At 46.4% G+C, this 25,978-nt stretch overlaps 1 protein-coding gene across 1 annotated transcript in view; it reads left to right on the plus strand.

The window, feature by feature from the left end:
• Positions 1–3,001: 3,001 nt before the first annotated feature.
• Positions 3,002–25,978, plus strand: part of LOC142570213 (uncharacterized) — a 35,966-nt gene continuing 12,989 nt past the window's right edge. Inside the window, 2 exon segments of the mRNA XM_075678918.1 lie at positions 3,002–3,466; positions 3,468–4,188. Coding sequence (XP_075535033.1) covers positions 3,002–3,466; positions 3,468–4,188 — 1,186 coding nt within the window.

Genomic DNA, 25,978 nt, shown 5'->3' on the forward strand with positions numbered 1-25,978 from the left:
TACAAGTCGTGGCACTACAAGCTATCAAGGGGGCCGCTATCAAGACTGATAGCGGCCCCCTCCCACTTTTAGTATGCTTCACCGCGTAACTATACTGTACTGCGGCGAAGAAGCCGTACATTTGTATTGAGTGAATAAACAAATGGTTTTTACAACAGTACAGAAATAAATGCGCACCATGCATCAGTCTACCACACGGAAGAGCGTCACAACATACGGTAGCTGATTCACACAGGCCGTGTAGCCCACTTATCAGTCATAAAGGGTATTATGGGTAATTCAAAATTTCAGACACACATATGTGTTTATGTTTACGTTTGCACTCTTTGCGTAATAAGACTCCCAGAACTTCCACAATAGAAAGTAATTTACAACATACAAATGCAAAGAACACAGACATATGTCTCGTTTTCAACTCGGCCATCATGCAAATGACATATAGCGCGGAAAAACGTGAACATGCTGTGTGTTAGCGTCGTAAACTTCATACTAGGCAAGGAGCTAGCACACCACAGTCCCGCGATAGCCGCTAATGAGACCAAGACGGGAGCACATGTCTGTGAACGCGCAAACGGAGCCCCTAAGCCACTCTGCTCCTCCGCCACCTCAGCTGCACGGCTGCACCACTCGTTTCAAACACAGCACACCAAACACACATTCAGCGCTGAACAGTGGGCGGTCGACGCAGTTGCATTTACATGACTTGTAGCGAGCAGCACATCCCTCGATGTCTGTTAAGCAAAGTCAGACACGGTGACGCCACATCGTGGTTCGCAGAACTTCGCTGCCGAGGCGCTAAGCCACTGGGATATTTCAATTGTCACCACTGTCGGGTTCTCAAGAAAGCACGGGTCACCCAACGCAGATTCCGTAGTGCCAGAGCTCACCGAGGCCAAAGCCGCACTGCCGCACCGCCACTACTCACGCCTTTCTGCCAAGTAACACAGAACCTACATCCAACACACAAGCAACGCACGTACGATCACATGAGCAATGTTGAACAACGCGCGGTCCAGAGAACGATCAGGCCGAGGACGAACACGCCACGGCGTCGCTCGGCGCCAGCATCGCGTCTTCTCAAATATCCCTAAACGATGCTGTCCCTAGCCACATAGGATCAGGTCACGTGAGGGATTTTTGTACGACAAATAGACGCACGCATACCGGAGGCAATTGCAAGCCCTTATGAAAGGGACTGACAATGGTTTTCACGGTGGCCATTTTTAGTGCAATGAAAAGCTAACCGGCCTGAATGTCTCATCATGAAATGGTGACGCAGAAAACGCCGTGGAACATTTTAATAGAGGAGCTGTTTAAGCCAGGCGTAATGTGTCTGCTGAATCCAAAAATGTGGCCCGATCCTGGCGGTAGTGCAGAAAGGGTCGAAGCGCAATGGCACATACCCCTGTGACCTAGCGAAGCTGAGCCTGGCTAAGTCTAGCTAAGCATGGATGGGACTACTTAAGCACAGTCAGTCATCGATAACCAATCGATAGCCAATCAATAGCTAATCCGGAAAATTCCGGAAAATGCTGGGGATGACTTGGTAGTGCTTAGCCTAGCCTAATAACGTGGCCAATACCTTGCGATAGCCAATCAATAGCTAATCGATAATCGACAAATAATACATTCCAGGAAATGCTGGGGATGACTCTGTAGTGATTAGCCTAGTCCAAAAGTAGCCATGTCTTGGATAGCTGATGAATAGCTAATAGATAATCGATCAATAAACTCCGGAAAGTGCTGGGGCTGAATTGGTAGTGCTTAGCCTAGCCCGAAAGCCAGCTAGGTGCTCATCAGCACCGCTGTCTCTTCAGCATGGCGCCTACAGTACAAGATACACTTGGTTTTTATTAAAATGTTTTGATCTGCAAAGTACTTGTCCACTAGAAGCATGGTCAAAACAGTGGTAGGTGAGTGCGACAGCGATTGTATGCCGGCATTACTGGGAGGCAGACGACAAGTGCGATGGTATCTTCACTTATGTTCTTGCCTTTCGGTTTCTATGTTTGTAGTCAGTTTTGCGCCTCGCATTGGTAGTTTGGTAGAACACAGGAGTTTCGACAGTGTGACTTGAAAATAAAGTCAGCTCGGCCTGTGTGTGAGCAAATACGAGTAAAATCATTTTGCTAGACAACATAACAGTGAAAATAGATGTAAATTCCGCATCATTCTACTAATATCACAACTACGTGCATGTGCTAGCGTACAACGATGATGTGAGCTTCAATATTAGATCGATAACGTTACGTTTTGCAACACCATTTGGAGATTTGTGTGACGAACTTTGTCGGCAGTTAGTAGATGCATATGAGGAAAGTCGGCCATCATTGCAACGAATGAGAACATAGGGGAATGTTCCTGGTGGAATAATTGTTCACTTGAAGCATAATCTATTGATAAGTATAAAAGGTAAGCAAATGCCGTTGGTAGGACCCGCACCCATGATCTGCATATCTTTATTGAGCGAATGTTACAGGAAGTGTTCACTTTCGTTCTTTCATGCTATGCGGCTTTTACAAAAATAAAGGTGCACTTGGCAGTCAGGCACACCTTGCTCGTCGTTCTCAGCACTGTTTTAGCTGATCGTTACCACGATTATGCTTTGTGTTACACTAACAATAATTTATACCTTGAAATAATGAACTTTGTGAAGATTTCTGATTCATTCCACAAAATCGACTGGAGTTTACATTCGCAAGTCATATTGATAGTGTGTAGAAGCCATAAAGGAGTATTTTTAAAATCAAACATTTGTGTTTTTTTCAGATGACAGGACTCCGGTTATTTCGCTGCCCACGGTGTGCCTCTCACCAATTCTCCTTAAGGACACTGTTTAGGCACCTGCGCACTAACCATGGCCATGAAACAAATTGGGTGTGCGGCTTGAGTGGCTGCATGCAAACATTTCGTCAGTTTTTTTTCGTACAAGAAGCACGTATACCGAAAACATGCTGCATTCGTGGAAGGAATGCGCCCCCGTGACATTTTGCGGCTAGGGATGGCACGAAGAATTACGAATGCAGCATCTGATGTACCTGCAGAAGATCCAGAGTGTGTAGATGTGCAGGCCGAACAGCATGACTCTGTCAGCAGTTCAAGTGACTATGCTTATCAACTGGCGGCACTACTTCTCAGATGGAAGGAAGGAAGGCGGCTACCTGAAGCCACTGTACACAAATTAGCCAATGATGTTATTGACTTCGTGGAAACCATCGCACACCATCGGCAGATACAACTTCAAGACGAGCCAGCCATCAACATAGAAAAGATTTGCAAGCAGCAACTTGACCAGCTACGGGCAAGATCTGGCCGGACAACTTATTGGAAAGCACATTTTCTACTTGTTGAATCCCGTACGGTAGTGTTGCATGGAGGTGACACCATGGAATACGTTCCTCTCTGTGAAGTGCTCAAGTGCATTCTTGAACATTTACAACTTTCAAATGAGCGTAGCAGCTACTCCTGTAGCAGATGGTTAGATGCATTCGGTATTTGATGGAAGTGCATTTGAAAACCATGACTACTTTGCAGGTGATAACAGTAAACTTTGCCTGCAGTTGTACAGTGATGAGTTTGAAGTGTGCAATCCACTAGACAGCAAAAGAGGAAATTGTAAAATGACTGGTGTCTACGTCTCAGTGCTAAATTTTGATGTGAAGCTGTGGTCAGCACTGTCAGGTATTCATCTCTTACTCCTTGTCAAAGATAAGCATATTGCCACCTATGGATTTTGTAAGATTCTTGAGCCATTCATCACAAATGTCAGGATACTAGCAAATCACGGCATAACTGTGAACGGAAACCTGGTAAAGGCATCTGTTTTCATTTTCACTGGTGACAATTTGTCTAGCCATAGAATTGTAGGCTTCAAAAGCACATTCAGCCAAGGAAGAATTTGTAGGCACAACATGGCTGTGCGGAACGAAACTGACTACAAGTATTTAGAAGGTGATCTTGTGCTTCGCTCGACGAAAGGGCACAAACACCACTTGAGTATGTTGAGTGCAGGGCTGCCGACTGCGTCATTGTGTGGGGTCAAGGAGCCATGTGTTCTTTTGTGCCCCGGCTTTGATCCGACGCTACACCTTCCACCAGGTATAATGCATGGCCTGCTTGAAGGAGTCATACAATTTGCACTGCGGCATATAATGTCTTCATTAATTGAACAACGATTATTTTCACTTGGTGATTTGAACAAAAGCATGTCAGAATGGATTTATGATCCTCATGATATTGGCAGCAAACCAGAGCCCATTTCTAAGCCATATCTTCTAGGAAAAGCTGTTTTGAAGGGGTCAGCAACAGAAGTATTTTGCCTATTTCGAAACCTAACCTTCTTTGTTGGGGATAGCGTCCCTTCAGACAATGCAGTTTGGGAGCTTTACCTACTTGTCCGAGAAATTGTTGGCAGTGTAATGAGTCATACAATTCCAGTTGCACATATTGCCTACTTGCAAAGAAAGATTCATTTCTTTTGTCTTGACTTCAAAGCATTGTTTCTGTCAGTATCACTTCCATGTAAAATGCATTACCTCATACACTACCCTTCGCACATAGAGAAATTCGGACCATTCAGGCTGCTATGGGCAATGCGTTTTGAGGCAAAGCACCAATATTTTAAAGATATTAGTCGAAAAATACGCAACTGGAAGAATCTTTCTCACAGTCTTGCCATGAGGCACCAGTTTTTGCAGAGTTTTTTATTCACTGCAGGTGATGACAAAACAACTGCCCGTAATACAGGCGTGAGGTGCATGCTATGCGAGCACCTACCTTGTTGTATTAGTTATTTCATAACTGTGAATAATCTTGTGTCCACGAATGCAACGGTTGTCAAATCTGTGACTGTTGATGGCAGGGCATACAGTGCAGGATGCTGCCTTGTCAAAAGTGTTCCAGAAGATGGTCTGCCAGAATTTTTGCTTGTGCGCCAACTATTTTATGTAAACAAGTTGATATTTGTTCTGGCTAAATTGCTCGAGACTGTCTGTTTCGATGAGCACTTTCATGTGTATGTTGTTAGTGCCACAGACGATTACAGCGTTCTAACTTCATTTTCGGAGTCTGAAATAGAGCCGTTGTACATGCGTGAACACAATGGTCGAAGTGTTGTAAGCACACGCCATTCATTGTTCTAAACAAGTAACAGGAATTTCTTGTGAAAAACTATAACAGCAAACTGCAACACTTAACTGCTTTATCTAACTTCAGTTGTAAATCGCACTTCTATCAACTTAGTTAAGAACTTGCACCCTACTAGTTCTCGAGTGACAACTGTTCTTGGGACTCATTTGTGAAACCTCAATAATGACGCGTGCAGCTATGACTGAGATGTCGGCTTTTTTACATTTTGTGAATCTCTGAAATATGTCTGGAAACAGAAGTTACACCTTTCACTGCAATAACATTTATCACTTGTATTTGCCGCTGCTATAAGTTAGCATGAACAATATGCACATATAATTACAATGCATTCTTGAAGGTAAGAAATGACATAAACTCGTATTTTGCAAGAAAAATAAATATTTGTCCTGCACAAAAGCCTTATTGTGTTCCCGTGGTCCTGTTAGTTTAAATCTTTCTTTGTATCCTGCGTACATTAACAAATATACTACACTACATGTACAGTCGAAGACAAATATTTGTGGGCCACGTATTCCGCAAACGAAGCCAATAGCTTTATTAACCGCTGGCTGGAGGCCGCACAAGTGGTGAAAGCCCAAAATGCTGCTCTTTCAGCTCCCCAAGTGCCGTACACAGCCGACAGTATAGTGAGCTTGCGCACCATGCCTTCTGGACCTTCACCTCGGCCAGACGCTGCCGCCACTCAGCCGATCGCTACGCTGGCAAGGCTACTGGTGAGGCAGCGGCGGCTAACCGGGCGACCTCTAAAAGCTATCCGCTTCGTTTGCTGATCATATGGTCCACAAAATTTTGTTCCCTACTGTACACGCTTATGAGCACTTCAGCACCCATTAGTTATAGCACCCTTCTGGCACCCTCGTTTACACCCTTCCGGTAAATGCACCCTTTGCGGCCTGCTCGTAGGGTGCTCCCGCCCAAATAGGGTGCTGGAAGGATGTGCAGTGGGATGTAAATCTGTTGAACACCCTTTTTTACACCCTTAAGGGTGAGAAATTGTTTAGTGTGTGTGTAGTATGTGTTCCAACATTTTGCACGAGTAGGATGTTAGAGAGATGGCCCTGTGATTGAACAAACATTGTTTGTCGCTATATTTATGTAACGGAATAACTATTACTGTGTTCCATGACGAAGTGACTATACTAGTTGGCTGTAATTTCTTAAATATGAGGCTTAGGTAGCGACGACAACAAAGACAATAACGCCGCATAAAATCATTGGGAACCTCATCTTAGCCGCAGCTCTTTTTCGTATGAAGGTTCAGGATCATATTAAGAACACCTTGCGAGACAAAGGCATCTTCAATAGGGGATAGGGCTGTCATGTCGCGGCGAGTTATACGCGAATGTCACGTAGGCCAGTCTGACGTCCCAGTGGCGGTGATCGTCGGCGAGGTACATCGACAGCATCTCAGTGGGTGTTCGTTGAGACGTTCCGCAAGACCTTTCGTACTTCCAGCGATAATACTATCGGTGTTGAAATCCGTTCTTTGAAAGGCACAGTAAAAAAATTGTGTCTTAAAAGAACGATCGCGATAACCGATCACGCAGAAATAGTCTTATTTTGCATGGAGTTTCTCAACCTACAGAAGAACTAACGAAGCTTTCCTTAACAAGGTCTCACAATCATTTACAGGACAACTAAAAATTGAATGCCCCCAAATCGAACGGTGCCGTAGGATAGGCAAAAGAAGCGGCATTCGACCGCGTCCCATCATCATTAAGCTTCTGAATTACGGCAGGAAATTGGTTGTACTTAAAGAATGCATTTAAACTGAAAGGCACTGATATTCATATAGCTGAAGATTTCTTGGCTCGTGTACATTCCATCAGAAAAAGTCTGTTGGAAGCTACCACTTCTTACAGGAATGAGATTCAGACAGTCCGTTTGCGCTATGATCATGCCTTCAATGACAATGGGAAATACACCAGCGATGACAGTACCAAAACCTTGATCAATACTTCAAAGGATAACCCAACTGCTCAACGAGCTAGTTCACATTGACTACGCCGAGATTATTGTGATAACCTTTCGCTTTGGAATACTAATGCCAGAAGTTTAATAAATAAATTTTGTGGTTTCGTGTCCTTAACAACAACTTGCTCGCCTCATATAGTCGGAGTCACCAAAACGTGGCAACATGACGAAATCTGGGACTCAGATATATCACCACCCGGTTTTGCTGTACTTTAGAATAAACGCAAAGGTGGAAGAAGAGGCGGTGGTGTGACACTATTCCTGCGGTCTGACCTCAACTTTTCGGTGATTGAAGGGCCTGATGAGCTTTAAACAGTTTGGTGTAAGGTTAATCTTCATAAGAAAACTCTTTTAATTGGTGTTTCTATCGCCCTCCAGGATCACCCTCTAAGACCTTCATACATTAAGCAATTTTATGAACGAACATAACGCTTTTGCTAATGTTATATTAATGGGCGACTTCAATGGTCCTCGTATAGACTGGCCAAGTGCATCTGTATCTCGTCGCGATGTCCTTTTGTGCAACGAGTTGATCGATTTTTCACTTTCATTTTATATAAAGCAGATTGTTGATTGCAGCACCCGAGGGGCAGCCGTTTTCCACCTTGTGTTCGTAAGTGCGTGTTTTCCTGATGACGGGTATGAATGCGAAGTTGTAGATGGTTTGTCGTAACACAAAGCTGTACTAGTGTCCCTTTCCTTTAGCGTCCCTGCATCTAGTCGTATTTAATTACTGTTCACGATTTCAATCGTGCTGATGACGACTCAGTTACTGATGTGTTATATAATTATTTCAAACAGTTCCAACAGTTTAGCTCGTCCTGCGATGTTAATATATTAGTTTCGTTCTTTCAGAACATGGAGGGTCCCGCACCGCTTCGACGCATGGTTCCCAGGTTTTCCAAATGTGCCTGCATGTTGAAGGAGAAGAAATAATGCCCGAGGAATTTCAACCCTCGCCCGGATGGCTGCACAACGGTGGGCACACGAGCCGAACACGCCTGCAAGCAATGCAGGGCGAGTCGAATCCTCGCACCGATACTCCGAGCACTCAGCAGAAACCTAAATTCAACAAAAACGTTAGGACCGCAGTTATTCGGGCGGCTCGCATGCCCGCCATGCCTGCAGAAGAAATTAAGATCGTCGTGCGGCCACGGGGAAGGCTCGATATTTCCAAGGCAGGAGCTGCATGCGTGGCGTCATGCCGGCAGCGGGAATTGAGAAGGCAGGTCAAGCTGAGGATATGGCGGGTCCCAATACCCAGCAGGACATTCCCCTATGAAAATTGGCATTGCCTTTATGTTTCCTTTATGTTTGCTTCTCGTGCCCTATGTGGCCTTTATGATTCCTTTTCCTTTGTGTGACCTCCGGGACGCCAACTTTGTGTGTACCACGTGTTTACTCATCCTAACGTATACCTCGAGGAAGTTACCTTTATTACGCTTCTAGGATGTGTCGTTTATGTTTACGGCAGGATGTTAACTGAATGTGCAGTATGTGTTACCTGAGTGTACACTTGAGGGCACATTTAGGTGACATAGAGTGCACATAACAACTGTCTGTATATATAATACAGGCAGATCGATCAGTATTGTGTGACTGCCATTGATAAACTCAGCAGAGTCATTGTAAGTACTAAATCTTGACTTATCCTTTCATTTGCCGCAAGAAAACAACCCTTATTATAATTCTTGTAGGATGTGCCCTTTGTGTTTACGGTGGAATGTTACCTAGGTGTGCACTTCAGTACACACGTAGGTAACATAGAGCATTAATCTATATCCTGCACTCTATGTTACCTACATGTGCACTTGAGTGCACGTGTGTAGCAGAATGTGCGCAGTGAGCATATCTTTTGCAAATAGTATAGTTACATCTATCTGTACTGTGTGTTAGTCACTGGCAGATTCAGGGAAGAGGCGCTGCTTGCCCCCTTCAACCTAGACATGCCGACCGGCACTAATTATGGCTATATAGTGCGGAAAATTGAGTGTGCCATTAAATAGGATGGTGTATATATAGTGCCTCATGCCATGGATTCTCTTAATATACAAAGTATGTCATAGTTTTTCAACCTGCTATTCTCCAGGTACAAGTCAGATGCAAAACTGTGAAGTTTTTAACCTAATATGCAAGAATTTCATGAAAGCTCTGTGCCAGCTAGGCTATCAAATGTAGTTTGAATCTTTAAGACGGTTCTCATAGCAGGCGCGTCTCTTGCAGATGCTCCGTTTCGCCTGCAGTTTGTGACATAATCTACTTAATTTATATATATATATATATATATATATATATATATATATATGTGTGTTACCTGTGTTACCAGCAAGATGTTACCTGTGTGTGCACTCTATGTTACCTGGCTGTGTACTCCCTCGAGTGCACATCCAGGTAACATAGAGTGCGCCCTGTGATTATCTTTTTACATATGCTACAGATAGATCATCTACCTGAAAGATGTATTAACTATTGGCGTATCAAAGTAAAACAAAAATGGGGGGCGGGCGCCTGCCTCCCCCTCCCTATCTATCTTGGCCTCATTGACGGCCACGCGCCATCAAGAGTACATAGGTAGTACATCAAAGCCTCATGCAGCGAATTATCTCTCACGACAAATAACAATTGCGCAGCGCCTGGAGACGCGGTGGCACGACGCGCAGTAAGAGGCAATAAGAGGCGGACGCCTCCGCGGCCAATCCGCCGCTTTGCTGCGAGCGTATATGAATATACAACCTACCATTTAAGTAGCCGTTCGCGGTGTTATATTGGTTTCATGATAGCCTCATTACACGTAAATATCTAATACGTACGTTACAACTGTGTCTATATCACGCTCGTAAGGTTTCTTTGGTTTCAGGACTAGGCGTTCTGAAAGTTTGCTGCCGCTCACTTTCAGAACGCCTAGTTGGAAAGAATCTAGTGAAATTGAATATCTGTAACGTTTCTGATACTCTAAACTGAAAAAAAAACTTAAACATTGGGAGACGCTGCCACTGCTCCACCTCAAAACCGTGGTCCTCGAAGCACTTTTTGACATGTTGCTTTTTCGACGCTATTTTTTTCAGCCCTCGGCCTTGTCATGAAACCTTTTCTGTACTTCTCACGCAAATTATACACCAAAGTTCGCTCACTAACCAATGCAGAACCGGTGGTCGATGCTAAAAGTGCCTTTCTTTTAAAAACTGCGTGTGATTGCAGCAGCGAGATAGCAAAGTGGGCGAGTTGGTTACGATTCATGGTACTTTTAGCAACAGCGCAAAAGCAACGCGGAAACAACGAACAAGCACTCCGAAGAAACAGCGCCGTGTTGCTTGTCTCTTCCTATTGTCCCTGTCACTTTCGCGCTGACCACAAGTACGAGTCACTGCTGTGTCGATATTAGCAGGGGTAGAAGTATGGCAGCGCGGACTCCGTAAATCCTTGCTTGGGCGTACAGCTGAATAATCTATAATTGTGAGTTGGCTGAGTATGAACGTTGTGCGCGGAGTACGGCCGTATTTATTTGATTACGCGAGCATGCTTGCAGTACGCCTGTTTCACTTTGGCCGAAGTTCCGCTGCCGTTGCAAGCCAGCCATTATTATTAAATTAGGTTCTTCTGAGATAAATACAAACGGGGCTGGAATGACTATGCAATATGTACTGTATACAGACTGTATATTATTCGAGCTCGATTGCTTTTTTAGGAACATCATTGAGGAGCATGAGATTGTCTCCCTTATGAAAATGGTTATGTCCTTTGTGTTTACTGTATGTTTCCCGGAATTCACATGAGGAAATGCCCTTTATGTTTCCTCCATGTTGAAATTTGGCCGCTGCTTTTACGTTTCCTTCATATGTCCTCCCGTTATGTATCTCTTATGTAACCGTCCTTTATGTTTCCTCCATGTTAAAATTTGGCCACTGCTTTTATGTTTCCTTTATGTGTCTTTCCTCTGTGCGTCCTTTATGTTACCCTCCTTTATGTTTCCTCCATGTTGAAATTTGGCCACTGCTTTTATGTTTCCTTCGTGTGTCCCACCTTTATGCATCCTTTATGTGGCCCAGTGATTAAATCCTGTATTTTATGTAGACATGCATAGATGAGTTCCCTGTACCCATATTATATTTATGCACTTTTTCTGAGTTTTAAAGTTTTGCATTGGTTTTCATTGTAAGGCTACTGTTCCCTACATGATGCAGCATACGGATTGGAACACTCCTATGGCACAGAAATTCATGCCAATTCGTTCTAAAGTTACAAACTAATTGGCCTTCATAGAATATTTCAGTATAACACTTAGAGTACCATTGTAGGTTCCTCACTGCAGTTCTGCTGTTGTTCTAGTTATGACTTTCTTACTAATATGAAATTTAATGTTTGGATGGAAAGATCAGGTTGTATTAGCGCTTACATTCTTAAAAAAAGTTTTGACTATACTTTGTAAAGGTTTGTCTGAAATTACGAGTAGTTTAGAGGATCGGCCTTTACTGGTTAAGGCCGATCGACACGACGGAGCAAGTCTGCGGGCCGATCGGTCACGTGATGCGACGTCACAGCCCGCCGCGGTCTGCTCCGGCGCAGAGCACAACCATACGGCGGACCGCCATAGCAGACGGCAGAGCAGACCAACCAGTTACACTAACGCTTTTTCGCGTTATCATTGTAATCGTTCCCGTTCGAGACCCACAAAGCCGGGAACTACAAAATACAAAATAAAAAAACCTCCTGGTCACTCCAAGAGGACATGGTGTTTAAAAAATATATCTACTGCATGCACGTGTAGGCGGAACGGCGTACATGAAACGACTGGCTTTTCCTGAGCCGAAAACTAGATTGAATTTGGCTGAAGACACTCTGTTGCCGGACAACATTCGTTGGCTACGCCAAAATTGCCGCGGTTTGCATGCGGTCCGCCGCCAAAACTGAAGCGGGAAAAGCGTCGGCGATTTGTTGGACCGCGAGGGCCGCGTCCTTGCGCGGGCCAACGGCGGTCTGCACGAACAGGTGACGTCCTATCACGTGATGCGCGGACCGCGGTCCAAAAGAGGCATTGCTCCGTCGTGTGGATCGGCCTTAAGTACCGGGCTCGCAACGTTAAGTAAAGGAAATGCGGACAAGACAGATTACTTTTATTGTTGTGTGGCAAGATACGATTCAAAAAGTCTAAACTTTTCTTAGAGTGCAGTTAGACCGACTATCGTCCCCATGGGAGATAGGGACCTCCAGGCGCAGACAGAAGCTATCCAGGTGCTGATCAGGTTTCCATGAAGCACGTATGGCAGATTGTAGGCCGTAAGTTTCAACAGCTGGCGCAGCGCTGTAGATCACTCGATCGGCAAGGCAGAATTAAGAAAGAGTGCACACAAAGCAGAGTGGGGATGAGCATAATATTGTCGCTGCCGTTGCCTCGCCCGATGACGAAAGATGACAGGCGCTGTAAGATTAATTTTTCAAACCTTTAGAAAAGACTGGTAATATGGACAGTGGCCTGTAGTTGTTTATTTCCTTTTTGTCCCCTTTTCTAAAATACTGCAGTCATTTTGGCGATCTGCATGTCACGCGGAAAAATTCCTAATGATAAACTTTGGTTGAAAATATCTCTTAGAAAAGCCGCCAGAACGTGAATTACATGTTTCCCTGGTTGTATTTGGATACCTGACACATCAGTCGGAGTAGCGATACCTATTGTTACACACCACAGATTCCTTGGCTTAGTCATAGACCGGGAATTATCTTGGTCAAGACACGTCGCCACATTGAAGTCAAAGCTGAAGAGTTTTGTTCATGTGCTTCGCGTCGTTGCAGTAACAAGATTGGACCCCTAGGGGTCGTCATTACTCCAATTGTGTCAAGCAATATTCGTAGGGTATATAAGGTACAGCATGCCGGCGGCTCTCAAGCATGGGACTTAGCTGTGTGCGCATGCTGGAGAGCATTCATGCTCAAACATTGCGCACATGTTTGGGCCTCCCACGGTAGCGGAAGTGGAAGCTCCGCTATCGGAGCGGAAGCTCGTGTGGAATAGCGGAAGCTCGTGCTTGTCCTATTGGGGTATACTTGCTTTGCGAGCCTTTTCGAATGTACACGGTCGTCCACTTCCAATTTGAACACGGCTCCGGGCGGCCGGCGAGGCCGGCGCTCCGCGGAGCGCCGCTCGTGGGCGCCGGGGTAACTAACGCGCCGGCGCACTGGCAGCCACTGGCGTGTCCTCAGCCGCCAGCACACACTAGTGCAGGCGCGCTGTAGCAGACGACGCGGCTGCGGCCACGCTTGTGACTGCCAGTGCGCCGGCGCGTTAGTTACCCCGGCGCCCACGAGTGGCGCTCCGTGGAGCGCCGGCCTCGCCGGCCGCCCGGAGCCGTGTTCAAATTGGAAGTGGACGACCGTGTATCTTCGCATGTTGACCCGACACAGGCATCATCCTCTGTCATCGCTTTCTGCCATTAACCCAGGTTCCAGCTTTTCAAGGACTCTATCGTGTCATCAGAGTGCTCTACCATCAAGATTTTCTCCCGCCTGTATTCCGAGAATACCCCTGTGGGTTCTGCCTAAACTTTTCGTTACATTGCAGATCCCTGGAATTACTAAAAATTCATCCATCTATTGGTCTCAAGCAACTTACCCTGTTGTACCTTTCTGCAGACCACGGAGATACCGTACACGTGTATACCCATGGCTCTGTCACACCATCTGCTTCTACTGCAGCCTTCGTCATTCGACATATGTTCATCGCTCGGCGGTTTAAGCTAGACCATGGATCAACATCAACTGCCGCAGAACATGTTGCTATCCGGGAGCCACTTCAATTTCTCTCCGATGAGCCTCCTCATGCATGGACGATAATCTGCGATTGCAAGCCAGCTCATCAAACGATTGACTGTCCTCAGACGGGGCCCATATTATTCCATGGCTATTGAAAATACAGAGCATCGCGACCAGGCAACATGAAATGGCCGCAATGCCACCTTTAAGTGGATACCTTCACACTGTGGCGTGATAGGAAACGAACAGGCAGACGCTGAAGTGAAAACTACTTTCGATAATGCTTCTCGAGTACGCATTCCGTTCTCACGAACAAACACAAACGCTCTACTTCGTTGCGTAATACGCAACCGTACGTTGGAACACTGGACCCAACCTGATGGACGACACAAGCGAATACACAAATGGGAAGAAGAAATGAAATTTCGTATACCTCACAAGCTCAAAAGAAGCCAAATGAGCATGGTGCACTGCATTCACCAACTGTTATAGACATATGATAGGTTTCAGTGACACTACCCGAAACTGTGAATACTGTAAGGTGCCAGAAACACTTGATCATATATTTTGCGCGTGTCCCGCGTACGTGCAAGAACGACCAGCAACTGGTCTCTTCCATTGCAAAGATCCATAAGAGGTCACTATCAGACCAGTTTCTTTTAGGTCCTTGACCTAATGTAAACAGCGCAGCCCTAATAGCAAGTGCCGCTGTAGCTTTTCTCCAAGCCACTGGGCAGGACGCACGGCTTTAGAGATGCTACAGCTCTGAATTTGTATATACGCATCTCTTCCTTATATCATCATCATCATTCATCAGCCCTTTCCCTTCTCGTCTCTTTCCCCCAGTGTAGAGTAGCAGGCAAGAGCAAGTTATAGCTCAGGCCGGCCTCTCTGCCTTTCTGCAAATAAATTTCTTGTTCTCTGACACATCAGTCGCTTTACTCTTGCATAATCTAATAAAAGACGAGCAACTTCATTCTCGGAAACCGGCGTAAGAAGTAATGTTTGTTCAATGCGAAAATTTGTATAGTTAAAATCTGCAACAACGTTTAACAATTGACCGAGAGATAGATAGAAATCATTGAACCTGTTCGCCAATTCACTACCTGTTTGCACTACGCTATCGTGCAAAGTCCTAAAGGGGCCCTGAACCACTTTTCTCTGAAGCCTGAAAAGCACGTTCGGACGAGTCTTGTACCCCCCAGGAACATATAATCGAAATAATTTTGTTAAAAGACCTGGCAGGAGCGTAGACATCACGATAGGAATATTTATCGTCCTGTTTCCTCCTCAACGTTTTCCGTTCCGACGGAGGGAGGCGGATCCTATGGTGATGCCCCGCCGACGGCGTTACGTCACCAGGCTTCACTGTTGTGTTTTTTCTTTCGCTGCAACTTTTCGCGCAAATTACCGGATGCGGGGTGATGTTGGCAACATGGTATTTCCGGTCGCCTGCTTCTCAGTGCACGCGGCTGTCACTCTGTGTTGGTGCGATTTCTACTGTTCATTGTTCTGGACCGCCAAACCGATGTTTGTAACCTCGTCTGTGCGCGGCCTGTTGCAATAGTGCGCGTAGTTACATCAGTAGCGCGCCTAAAAGAGCTCGGCGGTGGATCCCGCGCTCAGTGCTCGCATTGAGCGAATGACTAGCGAAATGGGCTTCGACCCTTATCTCGCAATGCCTCGAAGGTGTACAACTCGGGAACCGGACGACCCAGAGCCTCAAGGACCTGCACAACGCGACGGTCACGACATGAATTGGTACGTGAAAGCTTACATCATCATTGTACTACGTTGCCTTTACTGAGCGAGAAACATGCGTTCAAGCTTCGCATCTATGTTGCTATTTACCGTGTGCTTTGCAACGTCTGTTGTAATTGGCACAAAAGTTTAGACGCTGAAAATGTGGCCGGTTTCGCTTGCTTGCTTCGCTTCGCAGACGCGGTCTTGTACAAAATTCATCGTTTTCTGGAGACTTGCGTGCGAACGCTTCCGTGTGGGTAATGGCTGCAGGAATATGTGCTACGCCGCAATGGCACGCAGCTGTACTGTTGTATTACAGAGTGTTAAGTAAGCTATGTCCAAGCGGGTCGTTTGTGCTTGAACTGTCGTGTGCGTCTTAATAAGCATATAGCGTGGCCAGACCAGCTGCCCGACTGCTGTTTGCACTCTGACTAATGAGCGCCAACCATACCAGCAGCGTTGCGGTTGACAAATGGGCGGGACGACAACGCGTAGTTACATTGGTAAAACCCTAACACCGCTTACTTTCAAGCAATATCTTGTTGCGTGGCTATGAACTTGGTGTACCTGTGGGCTGTGTGTGGCGAGTGAAAACACTGTGGAGTACATATGCTGCCGAGATATTTCGAAGATCTGAAAAAGCCAGCGACGACTACATAACTCGACATGCACACTTTTCAAGCCTTTGCTTGAACCCGGCAGTATTAGAAGCGATGTTCTGGGAAGTGACACAAAATGGCACCAACGTCACGGGGGAAATCCACAAGTAAGAACTGCAAAGCATGTTGTTGATTTGGCTTCATCATGCGTACTTTTTGCTTACAGAGAATACCACTTCTTGGCCTATCGGTTGTTCACCCGGTGGATATGGGCGAAGCTTGGACCACACAACCGAGTGTTGCTGCCTGCTTGCGTTGTAGCGAGAATGCGGGAAGAGTTCCCATCTGTATCTTATGTCGGCTTATGTACCCCGCACTATGAATTGGGCTTGAACAAGTATGGACATATGTGGCACGTGTAGGGGTGTGGGGATACTCTAAACTTTTGAATAACGAATCAAACATTGTCCAATTTGCTTAAATCCCCGCAACGAATACTCACTGTTCAATAACGAATAGTCACTATTCGATTAGGTCATCAAATTAAATAGCCACCACCGAAAATGCAAATATTTTGCTCATACTTCATTTTGTCGACTGCGCACAATCAAGCATGAAATTGAAGCAAAATCTAACTTTTGTCCATCCACAGAGGATGTGACTTACTAGAGCACATTGCATTGCTGATAACACCATACCTTTGCAGCTAAACACGATCACTCGCAGTAAAATGTTGTCAAGACACGGCATTCCGTAGTTGCTATTGTTGGTAGCCTATAGAAATCCAGCACCTTTGTCATCTCAACCGATTAAATCAGGATGCCTTTCACTGCAACATACTTTATACAATGGCGTCGCCATCTGTTATGACCATTTGAGCTTGATAGTGTTTTTTTTCTCACGCTGTCATTGTTGCAGACAGTGCACATCTGCTTTGGCTGCGAAGGTATGCACATATAATAAGTTGATGTACAATGTCACCTTTATCATCTTTGTACTATAATGCAAGATCACATATGCTCGGAAGGCCCCGATTTTCGGAAAATTTCTAGTTGCTCCTAATGGTTTTTTTGCACTTTTAAGAAAGCATGGATTATAATGTGCGGTGTGCCGATAGTATATTTTCATTTTTTGTGAATACCGAGATATGAAAATTGTTGGAAAGAAGGTTGTGCATTGTTTGCAAACTATTTTGAAAGATATTTTACATTTGATTCACTTCTAGCACTATCATATTCGATTCGTCTCCAAAAACTGCTATTCGCACACCTCTACTAATTTGAATAAATCAAGAGGAAGCATGTGGTTTAGCAATTGCTGTGTTTGTATTGTCTGGTGTACTCATTCCTAATTGTTGTCATTGCAGAAGATTGTACATTTTGAATTTCCTCAATAGTGATTACGATTATTAATGAACACGGTGTGCACACACAGTCAACGCTGGTGAACTGCTGAGGTTTTTTTTTATTATGGATTCTCATCTGTGTACCTTCAGAATCCTTCGAGGCCTACTACTTGCTTATATGAAGAATTGGAGTGCAAAGGGATGACTCATAAAGTGCAGTTTTATTTATTTATTTCAATACAGTCAGGGCCCAGGGGGTGTGGGTGCAATAAACTAGCATAAAAATCACGCACAAACAACGAATTAGAATACTTATGGAACAATATATTAGTTGAAATCTCTCAATATGTATTCCCTAACAGCAGTCTATAACAACGATACATCTTCAGTGCAGGTGATGGAGGGAGGAAGTTGGTTCCATTCCGCGAGAGTGTTAGGAATGAGTAAAGTAGAACTTTCGTTTATGAGGAGGGACTAGAAACTGCATGGTCAAGATGTGATGGCACACAGACAGCTCTGAAATCGCTTCCTTTTTTAGGGCTGGAGATTTCAAAGAAATATCTTCTGGAATAAAGAGTTGCATTAAATTATTCTTCAAAGCAGTAAATTAAGAACAAGATGGTCTGTCTACATTAAAACAAGACTGGCTGTAGAGGACAAGTTGGAGGAAGCAAAGTAAGTTGATCTGTTCTGAGCATATTTAGTGACATCGGCTTATGTAACTTATCCAGCACCCCACATCGATAACACAGACTCGAGTTTGTTATTATTAGTGTGCATTAATAACCCCAAATGCTGTAGAGCCCAGGAAAGTTCCTGTGTATCTAGCCAAGGGCTGAGTTTGCATCACAAGTAATATGATTAATCTGTTTATACGAAGAAAGACTACTGCTTATGTAAATTCCAAGGTATTTGTACAGTTGTGGTAATATTGTAGCTGAACGATGTACGTAGGTTAGGAAGACGTGAGGCTGACATAACTTTACATTTACTGGGGTATAGAATTAACCATTAGCCATTGTGAGCACTACTTACAGATGTTACGTAGGTCTGATTGGTGAACGGAAATATTGTGCTGGTTATTGATGTCTCTATTTTGATGCGATGGAAGGACACGTATGCCACCCCTAAGTTACGTAGGTCTGATTGCTGAACAGAAATATTGTGCTGGTTATGATATCTCTATCTCGATGTGATGGAAGGACATGTATGCCACCCATCAGTAGTGCACCTACTGGCAGGGGCACCTTTGTTAGAGAGACCCTAAGGATAGGGCCAGACTAAATAGAATATCCTGACTGCAGGCAGCAGTGTAGCCAGCACTGTCACCAGGTCAAGATGAGCGAAATTGGCCGAGCTGGTGCCCAGATACTCACAGGCGTTGTTTTACCAGCTATGACACCGTGAGCGAGAAAGAAGTGGCAAACTACGCCCTTATCTACTGCCAAAAAACGCCATAAGCTGGAACATAGTAAAGGGAGCTATGTTGCTGGAGGATGAGGTCTCCAGGTCTGAAAGCAACTCATCTGTTACTGGGGAAGTTCTCGGGGCTGTATCTAGTCTGACCGTGCGTTAGGACTTTTCTGGGGAAACTCCAGGCACTGAGCTTGCCAGTTCCAAAATAAAGACCCGGAGAATTAACAGCCTTATAGTAATCATCTGGAACGTTACCAACGCGTATCAAGGAAAGTGAAAAATAATGAAGGAAGAGGTCGTAAGAGCAAACATTTCTGTTCTAAGGACTGTCGAGCTGAAATGGACAGGCATGGCGTGTTTACGCGATTTTCTACGCAGGCAGGAAAACGATGAAAAGGAATGGTGCAGTATTTATAGTAAGCAAGGCAGTAACAAATTGTATGCTAGGCTATAACACACTCAGTAATCTCATTACCTGATTTCAACATAGGCGCCACTTTCCGTACCTTCCATTCTGCTGGCAATTACAAGCACTCAATGGACCGGGTAAAAAGGTATAATGAAATGCAGGATATTGTAGCTGACTCGTGCGCAGCTTTAGAAAATACCAGTGTGCTTTATGAGAATGCAATTTAGTATTGATCAATGTACTCTTGGGCAACTCGGTATTCTTTTACCGTATGCTTAGGGAATCAATTAACAATACTTTATTAACCCTTTTAGTGTTGTGATGTGATGCACATCCAGCGTTGTTTTTTTCTTAGATATAAAACGAAAACAGTGGTTTGATTCTGGTAGTTCCGAAATGAAAAAAATAGCAAGGATAATGGCAAATGTTCTGGTGTGGTTCGCACAGCTGTGAAGAGGAACATGGCACGACAGAAACATGGAAATGGACCAATATGTCAGTGATGCTTCATTAACTGTTGAAGTATTGCCTTAAACGCAAACTTTTCTACCGAGAGGTTGGAAAGCCTATTGACAAATATCTAAATAATTTCTTTCCTTGATTTGCTGTAGTTTGAACTTTTCCGGCCTGCAAAGAAAGTGCGCAAGATTTGAAAAATACCACATGACTAGGCAAGCATGCAGCAACATTGAGGCCCTCAACAAATAATCGATGCTGTACGCAGACCGAAGGCATAAACAGGCCTGAAGAAACGGAGATGTATCAAATACGATGGCCTTAGCATCCACGTTTGTGGAAATACGTTTTCTGCTGAAATAAATGAAGCCATGGGCTATGCGATAAGTAACGCATGGCAATTCTTCAAGCTCTGTTAGCGTTTTGCTGTTGGCAGACAGCGTAAAGGGCAAGGAGGTTTCGACTGTGGTTAGTGAAGTATTAAAGGCAACAGGTGTGTCCATCGCATATAACTTTGACTTGCAGACATGCAGCCTATTCCTGCCTTCGGCCTGCATGCAGCATTGATCATTTGTTGGTAGCCTGTTTGAGGGCACTAATGTTGCTTTGTGCAAGCGTCTAGTCATGTGGCAGTTCTTCAAACCTCGCGCACTTTCTTTGCAGTCCATAAAGAAAGACGGTGCTTTAGCAGCCCTCTTTCCCCTGTTTTTATTTTCTGTGCGTCTTGACTACTTCACTTTTTCCGAGTTGTGGTAATTCAAGAAGACTCCATGGAATACCAAAGCGTGGCAGTTTGGGCGAGTTGGTATGTCATAACTGTTTAAGGCTATCAGCGCAGCTCAGGACGAGCTGCGCTGATAGCCTCACCCTGTTTTCCGTTCCCTTTGATTACCCCTACCTGTTTCCTTTTTTGCTCGTCCTGAGCTGCGCTGATAGCCTTAAACATCCATGGAATACCACCTTGCCAAAACTACCACCCTCGAGCAGAGCAGCTACCACCACAGAAAGAAATTACTTAGACATTGTTACGGAGGCATGAAAGAAGACAGAGGAAGAAGAAGATCGCGAGACGCTGGCTGCTGCGTGTTGCTGGTTGTCAGCCACCTTGTCTACGGTGAGTCATCCTGTATATATGTATTGTATATACAGTCTTTATATACGCCTAACATCCCCTCAACATATTGGTGGGAGACGCGGAGTACCACGGATGGAAACCGAACTCCGCAGTGGACGTCTCATTACCGTCCGCACCATGAATGAAGGTGAACACGCGTAATCAGCGTCGTTGCCGCCTCTAACTTCACCGTCGCCACCTGCGTCGCTGCTGCCTTTAGTTGTGGTTGTGCCACCCAAGGATCCTGGAACTTTCTGCGGGACCAATGGCGCCGACGTTGAAGAGTGGGTTGCTATGTACGAACGCGTGAGTGGAATCAACAGATGGGACCCTACGCTTATGCTAGCCAACCTGTTGCTCTACCTACGAGGCACGGCAAAGGTGTGGTACGAAAACCACGAAGTGGAGCTCATCAGCTAGGACCAATGCAAAGAGAAGTTGACAGAGTTGTTTGGCAAACCAGCCGGCCGTAATATTGCCGCAAAGCAGGAACTGACCTCCCGTGCCCAATCCCCCAAGGAGTCCTATGTCCTGTACATCCAGGACATGCTGGCACTTTGTCGTAAAGCCGATCGTGACATGACAGAAGCTGAAAAGGTCGGGCATGTGCTCAACGGCATTTCTGACGACACCTTTAGTCTGCTCATGTGCAAAAGCTGTTCTACAGTTGATGCCATCATTAAAGAGTGCCGACAATTTGAGGAGGCAAAAAGCCGACGCGTCTTGCAACCATTCGCCAGACTTCCCAATACTGCCCCAGCGTCGACGTGTGTAGATCAACCCGCACAGCAGCATGCGTCCCCATCAGAGGATGTGGTGCGAATCGTTCGACGTGAACTGGACGCGATGGCGCCGGCAGCTTTCTGTTCGCGTAGCCCTGATGCTATCACTTTTTCGGTTCCCCTCGTAAAAGCCATCGTTCGCCAAGAAATTGAAAACATTGCATTCCATTCTGTCTGTGCTGTCGCCAATCTCAGAGCTAACGAACGACATTCTACTATTTTCGCTCCACCCCAACGCTTTTATCCGCGCTATCGCAACCCTACTGAGTGGAGAACTGCGGACGACTAGCCGATAGGTTTCAACTGTCACCGCATTGGTCATGTCGCCCGATACTGTCGAAACTCATGTCCCTCAACACCTCGCACGCCGACCAACCTGAGCAGTTTCAATGGAAATGCCCGCATTGTTTCGCCCACCGCCGAGTCCAACAGCGCCGACAACTCTGCTATGAACACGTGGTACAGTCGCTCACCATCGCCGCGCGGACACCAGTCGCGCTCACCGTAAACACGTCGCCCATCTTCCCGTTCGACGCAGCCACGTCGCCTTTCGTCCCCTGTGGCTTTTGGCCTCAACTTTTCTTGGAAAACTAAGAAATGCAGCCCTCGGAGGTGGCGTTGCATTGCCTACTACTGCAGCAAATTCTCTGTCTGTGCCCACTACGAGAAGCGTAATTGATGTTAAAATAGACGGCGTACCGGTCCAAGCACTCGTCGACACTGGAGACCATGTTTCTGTGATGAGTGCTAGCCTACGTAGAAGATTAAAGAAGGTCCTCGCCTCAGCAGCTGCCCGAGTGCTTCGTGAGGCCGATGGCGGCGTGCTGGTTGTTCTTGGAATGTGTACTGCGCGTTTAAGTATAGCCGGCCGCCCTCCTTCTGTTCTGTTTGCTGTGATCGACAACTGCCCTCATGACGTTATCCTTGGATTGGACCTTTTATCCACTCATTCTGCTTTCATCGACTGTGCGACCGGCGTTCTTCAGTTTGAGCTGCCTCAACTCGCCCATACTCCGAGCACCGCCCCGCCGAACTTGTTCTCGCTTAGCGATGAGCGTCTGGCATCCGAGGCCGTTACTTACGTCGCTTGTCCGCTCCGCCACAGGTTCCTGACGGTGAATATGCGCTTCACCCCATCGTCGACGTGCTTTTGGAACGGAACGTTGCTATTCCGCATACGCTGGACACGGTTAGTCATAACGAAGTCGTTCTACCGCTTCTGAAATTTCGCCTGTGCCCTCAAGTGATTCCGGCCGGCATGTTCTTGGCCAGCGTTTCTAGTGGTTCCGAATTTGGCAGTGAAAGTCTCAATGCCGAGAGTGGTTTCTTAGCGCCAATTGCAGCTCAAAGCTCTGGTTTCTTAACGGATGACCTGGCGAAAATGATTGCACCTGATCTCACCTCGGCACAGGCCACGGACATACGTCTCTTGCTTGAATCGTACAGTGACATCTTTGATTTCGGCGACAGGCCTTTAGGCCAAACATCTGTTGTTCACCACCGCATAAACACTGGAGACACGAATCCTATTCGTTGGCGTCGCTAGCGCGTATCGCATGCTGAACGTCGAGTCATCCAATCAGAATTGGACAAAATGCTCCGCAAAGGGGTCATCGAGCCATCAGCTAGCCCTTGGGCTTCGCCTGTCGTCCTTGTGAAAAAGAAAGATGGTACCTGGCGTTTTTCCGTCGACTATCGCCACTTAAAGAAGATCACGCGAAAAGCGGTCTACCCACTACCACGCATCAATGACGCCTTAGACTGCTTCTAAGGAGCTAAATGCTACTCGTCCATTGATCTTCGATCCGGCTACTGGCAGATTTCAGTTGATGAAATCGACCGCGAGAAGACGTCCTTCTTTACGCCGGATGGCTTATATCAGTTCAAAGTCATGCCCTTTGGCCTATGCAATGGTCCTGCGAGATTTAACATATGATGGACTCTCTTCTGCGGGCCTACAAGTGGACCACTTGTCTTTTTACCTTGACGACGTTATTGTTTTTTCTCCCACGTCCGGCAGCCACATTACCCGACTCGCTGCCATTCCTGCGGTCTTCCGAAAAGCCGGCCTCCAACTGAACTACACCAAGTATCCATTCGGACGCCGTCAGATTACCGTGTTAGGACACCTGGTTGACGCATCCGGTGTTCAACTAGACCCGGAAAAAGTTCGCGCCGGACGCAGTTTCCCTGTGCCACGTTCTGCTTCTGACGTGTGCTGCTTCGTCGGCCTGTGTTCTTACTTTCGCCGTTTCGTCAAAAACTTCCCCGACGTTGCTCGGTCTTTGACAGATCTTCTAACGAAGAACACGCTAATCTCATAGGGCCCGGAGCAGGCTCATGCGTTCGCCGTCCTCATCGGGTTTCTGACTACCCCTCCCCATAGTTGCCCACTTTGACCCATCTGCACCAACTGAAGTACACCCTGACGCAAGCGGCCATGGCATCGGCGCTGTCCTCGTCCAATAACAGAATGATACAGAGTGCCTGATAGCTTATGCCAGCCGCCTGTTGTCACCTGCCGAGAGAAATTACTCCATCACCGAGCGGAAGGGCTTCGCTTTTGTTTGGGTGGTCGCCAAGTTCCTGCCATATTTGTACGGCCGCACGTTTTCGGTTATTGCAGACCACCACGCTCTCTGCTGGCTGCCTTCCCTGCGGGACCCGACAGGGTGGTTTGGTCGCTGGGCTTTGCGGCTCCACGAATTTTTATTTATTGTCATTTACAAGACTGGACGCCTCCACAAGGACGCTGACTGCCTCTTTCGTCACCCCGTGGATACCCCTGATCCTGCTGCGCATGATCGGGTGACCTGCGTGAAGGCTTTTACTGTCATCACCGACATGCGCTCTGAACAACAACGCGTCGATTGCTTACAGTCCATCATCACCGGAGTGCAATCTGGCAGCACTGACGGCACGTGCCGCATGTTCGTGCTGCATGACGGCATACTCTACCACCGGAATCTGACCCCTGACAGCCCTGAGTTGCTCCATGTCCTTCCTCGTCATTTGCGGTCCATCACTCTCGAACAACTTCACGATGCACCGACTGCGGGACACCTTGGAGTTTTGCGTACACACGACCGTGTACGACGCCGGTTCTCCTGGCCGGGTCTCTACCACTCCGTGCGTCGCTATGTCGCAACTTTCGAATTGTGTCAGCGCCGGAAGAAACCTCCCCTGCCACCTGTCGGGCTACTCCATCCAATTGAAGTTCCCTCTGAACCGCTCTATCGCGTAGGCCTTGACCTGCTTGGTCCTTTTCCGACGACTACTAGCGGGAATAAGTGGATCGCCGTCGCTACTGATTACGCGAAACGCTACGCGATAACAAAGGCGTTGCCGACTAGTTGCGCAACCGAGGTCACCGATTTTCTCCTTCATGGCGTTATCCTCCACCATGGTGCACCTCGATAGTTACTTACAGACCGCGGCCGCTCGTTCTTGTCTCGAGTTGTTGACGACCTCCTGAGCTCTTGTACCACTGAGCACAAGCTGCCACCGCCAACCACCCACAAACGAAGGGTCTAACGGAACGTCTCAACTGAACAATCACAGAGATGCTGTTGATGTACGTCTCCAACCATCACTGCGACTGGGACGCCACGCTAGCCTACGTGACGTTCGCGTATAACTTGTCCCGACATGACACCGCAGGATATTCACGCTTATATCTTTCGCATAGTCGCGACCCCACATTGCTTTTTGACACCATCCTCCCTTCTGTGCCACATGTAGCAACTGAGTACGCTCGTGAAGTGTTCGATCGCGCTCACAGGCACGTGAAGTATCCCGATCTCGTTTATTAGTTTCGCAGCATATACAAAAACGGCGTTATGACCGGTGCCATCGTGATGCTAAGTTCGCGCCAGGTGCTTGGGTGCTCCTTTGGTCACCATGTCATCGGGTTGGCCTCTCCCAGAAGTTTCTCTCTCGCTGCACAGGGCCCTATGAAGTCCTACATCAAGTTAACGACGTAACTTACCAGATTTCGGTGCCACAGTATGATGCATCCTCAAGTCCGGCACCTGTTGACGTTGTGAACGTTGCACGGCTGAAGCCATACTTCGCTCGCAATGCTTCGCCTACCATGCGCCGAGACGGCGCTTTACCACGCGGGGGTCCTGTTACGGAAGGATGAAAGAACACAGAGGAAGAAGAAGATCGCGAGACGCGGGCTAGTGCGTGTTGTTGGTGGTCAGCCACCTTGTCTACGTTGACTCATCCTGTATATATATTGTAAAT

This window comes from Dermacentor variabilis, chromosome 1 (genome assembly GCF_050947875.1).
Source record: "Dermacentor variabilis isolate Ectoservices chromosome 1, ASM5094787v1, whole genome shotgun sequence".
Taxonomy (NCBI): Eukaryota; Metazoa; Arthropoda; class Arachnida; order Ixodida; family Ixodidae; genus Dermacentor; species Dermacentor variabilis.